This window comes from Sinocyclocheilus anshuiensis, unplaced genomic scaffold (genome assembly GCF_001515605.1).
Source record: "Sinocyclocheilus anshuiensis isolate Anshui unplaced genomic scaffold, SAMN03320099.WGS_v1.1 scaffold121, whole genome shotgun sequence".
Classification (NCBI taxonomy): Eukaryota; Metazoa; Chordata; class Actinopteri; order Cypriniformes; family Cyprinidae; genus Sinocyclocheilus; species Sinocyclocheilus anshuiensis.
In genome coordinates, this window is record NW_015539856.1 from 1,103,757 (window position 1) to 1,111,666 (window position 7,910).

Consider the following 7,910-nt stretch of genomic DNA (forward strand, 5'->3'; position numbering starts at 1 on the left):
AATTAATTCTTGATATCAACAATTGATTTTGAATGGCAGCCTATGGTGACATTTAACTAGTGAAAATCTAATTCCTGATATCAAGAATTAACATTTTAACTAGTAAAAATTTAATTGTTGATATCAAGAATTAATATCCTGAGAATTAATAAAAGTCAAAACGGCTTGCCATACCCTGTCTACACTTTGCTTATGAAAGGATTCATGAGATATGTCTGTGATACATTACTCAACGCTGCAAAAACATGTAGAAACCTTTGAAGCTCCCCTGAGCGCAATCACAAATATGATGAAAATGTTCATAGTCGCACGCAGTAGTTTTCGGTCGCACTGTAGAGCCCTGAGATAATATATCAATTGCATTCAAATAAAACCTTTTGTATACTCAGTTGCATGTAAGGTTGCATGTAAGGTAGTTTTCATAAAAACATCTTTATTCAAACGTACATAAATAATGAATGATTTATGATGCACGTGGCCTGTGTTTGAGACTTGTGTCTGACTGCGTTAGTGTCTGTGTTTCAGGTATGACATCCGTATCTACCCCACCTTCCTGCACCTGCACGGGAAGACATTTGACTATAAGATCCCCTACACCACCGTCCTGCGGCTCTTCCTGCTGCCGCACAAGGACCAGAGGCAGATGTTCTTTGTGGTGAGTTTTGTGTGATTCACACTAGGGCTGAACGATTAATTGCATTTGCGATAATATCGCGATATGAGAAAACACGATTTTTCAATCGCAGAGGCTGCGATTACACTCGGTCACGTGACACGCGAGAGTAAAGAGGTGTGTTTGACTTTAAGATTGATCGGTGTATGACATCAAAGTACGGCGAGAGAAAGCATAAGGTGACGTCTGTGCTCTCTTATAGCTCTCGCAGTACTTTGATGACACACACCCATCGGTCTAAGCAGCACTGCTTTAAGTCGAGCGCAGGCCATCAGCAGAAAAAGAAAAGAAATAAAACAGTAAACAGCCAATGGACGTAACTTAGAATGGGAGATGGATCGGTTTGTGAAAGGGAAGAGAAAGGCCATAGATGAAGTCGCACAGACCCAGGTAGGTGCTGGTCATTTAAAAGCTAAATGCAGAAAATATGACGAGGCATATCTTGCTCTCGGCTTCACTCACCGTGTCTACGCTACATTTGTCGCGTCGCGCCGAAACAGCTCCACTGTACACTGGACGCGACAAAGCGACCGTTGCAAATCATTTGAACTTTGTGTCAGTATGTCATAAATAGAACAAGGCATCAGTTTAATGTCGCGCCGCATCCAGTGTACACAGTGTCACTGATTATAATGGTTCTACTGTATTTTGCCGCTCTAGGTTTGTTTAATGAAATTATTTGGTAGTCTGAGGTGGAATGGGGATTCGGGAAAGGGGGGGCAGATTTTTTTATAGATTTAAAGGGGGGTGCGACCACACAAATTTGAGAACCACTGATCTAAAGTTAAAGACAGTGTTTAGTGCAGTGCACATGTTTACATATGTTTATTACAGTGACTTTGAATTACCTAAAGTAGTGTGGTAAAGCAACAGATTTGTTTTTATATTTCTGCAATCTACTTTAGTTTGTGTGATTTGTTACTGACTTTCATATTGTTTACACCAGGCTTATTTAAACATAATTATTACATGCTTACGAGGTTGGAAGTTCAACAAATCAGTTAATGTACTGTGATTGTAGTTGTTAAATAAAAATGTCATTCATATCAATTCATGCATCACCTAATTTCATCGTAACATATAGGCCTGGCCTATTGGTTAAAATCGCAATTAGATTATTTTCCAAAATCGTTCAGCCCTAATTCACACCAACAAAGACAAACTAAACCTAATGGCTCCTGTGTTTACATGCACTCAAATGATCGTTTAGAGTTGGTTTGATGGCTCAGTCAGACTGAAAACTTGAAAATCATGTCAATCAGTGCTGTGTAGTCCTAAAATAATCATATTACCAGGAACAAATTAAGCTTTAAAGCATCTAAATGCTTGTATAAACAGTCTTTGAGAGTCCAAAAGCACTAACTGTGTTGTGAAGCATATTAGAAAACAGTTAAAATGACCCTATAATTCAAGTTACGAAAGCTAACAGTAGACTTGTTATAGCACTTGCATATCATTGCTCTTTTGTTGATTTTGATTGCTTCCATTGTCCTCATTTGTAAGTCGCTTTGGATAAAAGCATCTACTAAATGTAAAAAAAAATGTAAAAATTTTTCTTTTTAAGATATGATATAGTTATGTAATATCACACAAGCTATTTTCCTAAACTTTAGCCTGTGAGCAGAATCGCAAATATGTTATTACATTTATACAGCAGTTCAGCTAACAAGAGGTTAATATCGAGTGAGTTACATTTTTGCACACAATATTGCCTGTTTTTTTTTCTGTTTCATTAATGAAAATAGTTCTGATCAAAGTCGGAGCTGGACATTTGTGCGTCTCGGAGCAACACTGTTTCGTTCCTGAATGAATCTGTTTTTGAACAAACCATTTGACTCAATGATTCAGTGATCCATTCATAAAGACAGTCACTTTCTCTGTTTCTAAAGGCCTCAACCAGCTAAGGACAAAAACCCATTTAGCAAAACAGTTTAATTATCATTATAGAAAAAAATCCCAATATCGAGACACTTTTTTTTTTTGTCAATATCACACACCCCTAATGCGTATAAACAAAATTGGATTTATTTGTATTGCTAAAAATGAGTGCATGTAAACATGCCTGTTGTGTCCCGTGCTCAATAATGCATTGGTGTGCTGCCTCCTGCTGGTTAAACGCAGAATCTCAGGTTTTAGTCAGTAAATCTTTACAGATGATTTGTGACCCTGGAGCACAAAAGCAGTCATAAGTTGCACACGTATATTTGTAGCAATAGCCAACAATACATTGTTATTTTATGCCAGAAATCATTAGGATATTAAGTAAAGATCATGTTCCATGAAGATATTTTGTAAATTTCCTACCATAAATATATCAAAACTTAATTTTTGATTAGTAATATGCATTGCTAAGAACTTCATTTGGACAACTTTAAAGGTGATTTTCTCAATATTTGGATTGTTTTGCATCCTCAGATTCCAGATTTTCAAATAGTTGTATCTCGGCCAAATATATTGTCCTATCCTAACAAACCATACATCAATGGAAAGCTTATTTATTCAGCTTTCAGATGCATGAAAAGAAAAATTGACCCTTATGACTGGTTTTGTGGTCCAGGGTCACATTTATAAAAATGCTGCTTTGTGGTTCTTGATCAAGTCTGAATGCTTTTGTTTTCCAGATCAGTCTCGACCCGCCCATTAAACAGGGTCAGACGCGTTATCATTTCCTCATCCTCCTCTTCTCCAAAGATGAAGAGCTCAGTCTTGCTCTGAACATGAGCGAGTGAGTACGCTGGGCTTTCTCTGTCTGTCCGAGGTTCACCGCCGCTAGCTTTGCTGACTGGATCTGTCTCTGTCCTCTCTAGGGACGAGGTGGAGAAGCGTTATGAAGGCAAGCTCAGTAAGAACATGTCTGGGCCACTCTTCGAGATCGTTAGCAGGGTCATGAAGGCTCTGGTCAACAGGAAGATCACGGTGCCCGGAAACTTCCAGGGGTAAAGCACACAAACAGATGCGCTTATAAAGATATAAAACTCAACTTTTTATGTTTCTCATTAGGGGTGGATGATATACTAGCAATATTTCTATTGTGGATGAGCAAAGCACAGCTGGATGGTAGCAGTTAGCCGTTACAATCAGTTTACGTTTAGAGAGAAAATGAGGAATAACCTGTTCAGAAAGGTCCTTTCTCAATGATTTGGTCTTTGTCATAATAGTTTTATTATTTTTTTATTTAAAAATTAAAAGAAAGAATTATATTTAACGTTTTTATTCCTAGGGGTGTGTGATATTGATCCAATTTTTGTTGTTGTTTTTTCTTCGATAACAATAGTTGCACAATATTTTGTGTTTTTGTTTTTGTGCTGGTACTTTGGCTGGTTTGGGCCTGTCGTCGATAAATATGACACTTAAGCCGTCAGTAGATGGCAGCAAGTCCCTGTCTTAATGAGTGATTCATTCATTCAAACAATTCGTTCAAAGCAGATGATTCATTCAGAAACAAAGCAAGCCTTTATAAATGGATCATTGAATCACTGACTCAAATGATTTGTTCAAAAGCAAATTCATTCAGGAATGAATCATCGTAGTGTTGATTGTGCTGATATTCAGGAAAACAGCACTGTTACTTGTGTGATATTAAGTATATCGTATCTTATAAATATATATATAAAAAAAAAAACATACCAGGGATATTTTTTGCTTTCATAACTTGAATTATAGGGTCATTTTAACAGCATTCTACTGTATGTGATGGGCTTCATCATGCAGCGAATACTTTTGGACTCAAGATTTGTTTTTTGATGTTTGTTTGACTCCGTCTCAGCTCACATATCGTTAAAACAACAATTATGAAATTATTGTAAATTATAAATATCATACACCCTTTTTTACACCAAATATTGTGGTTATATATTGCTCATGTTATCCACACCTAGTTCTCATATATATGTGACCCTGGAGCACAAAAGCAGTATTAAGTCGCTGGGGTATATTTGTAGCAATAGCCAAAAATACATTGTATGGGTCAAAATTATAGATTTTTCTTTTATGCCAAAAATCATTAGGATATTAAGTAAAGATCATGTTCCATGAAGATATTTTGTAAATTTCCTACCGTAAATATATCAAAACTTCATTTTTAATTAGTAATATGCGTTGCTAAGAGCTTCATTTGGACAACTTTAAAGATGATTTTCTCAATATTTTGATTTTTTTGCACCCTCAGATTCCAGATATTCAAATAGTTGTATCTCGGCCAAATATTGTCCAAACCATACATCAATGGAAAGCTTATTTATTCAGCTTTCAGATGATGTATAAATCTCAATTTTGAAAAATTGACCCTTATGACTGGTTTTGTGGTCCAGGGTCACATACTGTGTGTCAAGATTAGAAGCTGAGCTCATTTTGAAGTTGTTACTGAAGTCAGTCTTTATCTCTGTGTGTGTGTGTGTGTGTGTAGTCACTCGAGGTCTCAGTGTATAACGTGTGCGTATAAGGCGAGCTCAGGGCTGCTGTATCCTCTGGAGCGAGGCTTCATCTACGTGCACAAGCCGCCGGTTCACCTGCGCTTCGAGGAGATCTCCTGCGTTAACTTCGCCAGAGGAACCACCACCACCCGCTCCTTCGACTTCGAGATCGAGACCAAGCAGAGTAACCAGTACACCTTCAGCAACATCGAGAGGTAAACCACACCTCACCATCACAGACAGCAGCGTCCCTCATCTGTCAGTCATAAGCAGAAGGTCTCTGCAGTGCTTTGTCCTGACAAGCCACAGAAATAACGGAGACCACCTCTATTCTGTCTTATGTAGGGAAGAATACGGAAAACTCTTTGACTTTGTCAATGCCAAGAAGCTGAACATCAAGAACAGAGGATTTAAAGAGGTAACTTCAAAATGTTTATTTGGGTGGAAGCCAAAATGTGTAATAAGTAATATGCACCATAGGGCTGGGCAATATCCAAATGTATTATTATAAATAATTATAGTTAAAAATGATATATCTCTATTAATGTAGTTGTTGTGGGGAAAATGTATTTTTAAAGCCAATTCTAGTGAATCAGTACTAAAAATATTCAGCCTCTTTTCTACACAGTTTTTCAGTAAATCAACCATTTTTTGTTAGCCTACTGTTCAGAAGTTTAGTAGGGGTTTTTGGGGAAAAAAGTTTTTATTCAGCAAGGATTGGTCAAAAGTGCCAGTAAAGACATTATAATAATGTTACAGAAGATTTCTATTCCAAATAAATGCTTTTCACACTTTCTATTCATCTGTGAATCCTGAAAAATAAAATCTATCAGTTTCCACAAAAATATAGGGCGGCACAGCTGTTTGTTATAATTTAATATATAATCAGAAATGTTTCTTGAGCAGCAAATCAGCATATTAGAATGATTTCTGAAGATCATGTGACACTGAAGACTGGAGTAATGATGCTGAAAATTCAGCTTTGATCACAGAAATAAATTACAGTTTAATAGATATTCACATAGAAAACTGCTATTTTAAATTCTAATAATATTTAACAATTTTACTATTTTTACCATATTTTTAAACAAATAAATGCAGCCTTGAAGAGACATCTATTAAAAACATTAAAAAAAATCGTACTGACCCAAACTTTTGAACAGTACTGCATGTACCCCATTAGAACAAATTCAGCTTTCTTCTGCTCCTGATTGAGTGCAGGATTCAGTTATCACATTATTCGCAATGTTAGATGATAACATGTATTTAAAGTCTTTAACGTGCAATATCCATTTTGCATTTATTAATTTTCTATTCCCTCCCTTGCATGCTTTATCTTACTCGTTCTGACCTGACTGTTAGTGATCACGTTTAGTTCCAAGTGTTGTGTGAGCTCAAATTGAATAGATTGTTATGAGTTTTTCTCTCAAGTCGTGTTCATGTAATCTGAAACTGGTTTTAACTAAATAAACACTCCATTCTGTTGACGGATCTGCGCTGATGGGAATAAGCAGGAAGAGCGTTTGATCCAGACTCGGTGTGTGTTTATACTGATGGCGACACACTTTCACTGAACCTCCTGTGGACAGCAGCCGCATACACAGTCATGTGTTACATTGACATTATTTATTGTGTGTGCTAGGGCATGAAAGGCGCAGACGGCTACAGCGACTCTGATGAAGACCAGCATGACGCTTACCTGGAGAGAATGAAAGAAGAGGGCAAGATCAGAGAGGAGGGAGACGGCAGCGACGAATCCGAGGGCGATAGCGGTACTGACACACCTCAAACGAAATATATAGGGCGCTTTCCACTTTATTTAATTGAAAAAAATTAACCGGGTCATATTTGCATATTAAAATGCATGTAAACTTTAAGAATAACGGGTAATTTGGGGTAAAACTGTATAAACACTCATATCAAAAAATCTGGAACAGACAGTAAAATGCGTTTACTCACACTTATGTGTTACATTACTGTTGCATGTATTACATGTGTGAATCAGGGGGTGTGGCTAGAGGCAGTGATGTAGAAGTAGGCGGGGCTTCGCTGCACTATGACATCATAATGTGACAAATTCCAGAACGAATCGTTTGGCGGCTGGGTTTCAATAAAAGCTGTTTTTGAACGAACAAGAACGTTTTGAGAACTTAGAGGATGTGTTTATAGTTCATTGACCTGTTATGTGTCAAAAGATCAAGGGAATTTTGATTTCTCAGTTCATGACCCCTTTAAGGAGGTGCTTAACCTTTCACAAAATGTTGCACGTCAACCTCAGGAAGTAAAACTAAATATTACATGAGCATTTTATTTTTTGAAATGCATTTATTTTTATTTTTTGGGGGGGGGGGGATTATTACCAAAATATGGTTTACAGCATTCTGACAATAAAATTAAACATCAAAATTAAAAAGAAAATGAATAAAATAAAAACTGGATAGATGAAAGGTTTGCAAATTTAGTCTGAATTAAACCATATTTCAGCAGGTGCTAAATCTTAGGTGTCAGTTTAATTCTAATAAATTTAAACAAATGTATATTTATGTGCAATTAAAATTTTTAGGATTGCGTTAAATATTAGTAAAATATTATATTTGAAAATGTATTAAAAAAACATTACAATACACTGTTCAATAGATTGTCAATTATGTATAATAAATATATATTACACACACACACACACACACACACATATATATATATATATATATATATATATATATATATAGAGTGGGGACGGAAAGTATTCAGCCCCCCTTAAATTTTTCACTCTTTGTTATATTGCAGCCATTTGCTAAAATCATTTAAGTTAATTTTTTTTCCTC

The 7,910-nt window shown here is 36.2% G+C and overlaps 1 protein-coding gene across 1 annotated transcript in view; it reads left to right on the forward strand.

Moving 5' to 3' along the window:
• LOC107684835 (FACT complex subunit SSRP1-like) overlaps positions 1-7,910 on the forward strand; it is a 25,021-nt gene that overhangs the window by 12,396 nt on the left and 4,715 nt on the right. Inside the window, exons 7-12 of the mRNA XM_016481202.1 lie at positions 526-655; positions 3,295-3,398; positions 3,481-3,609; positions 5,079-5,300; positions 5,431-5,503; positions 6,728-6,857. Of these exons, the coding sequence (XP_016336688.1) occupies positions 526-655; positions 3,295-3,398; positions 3,481-3,609; positions 5,079-5,300; positions 5,431-5,503; positions 6,728-6,857 (788 nt within the window). The remainder of the gene's footprint in view (positions 1-525; positions 656-3,294; positions 3,399-3,480; positions 3,610-5,078; positions 5,301-5,430; positions 5,504-6,727; positions 6,858-7,910) is intronic.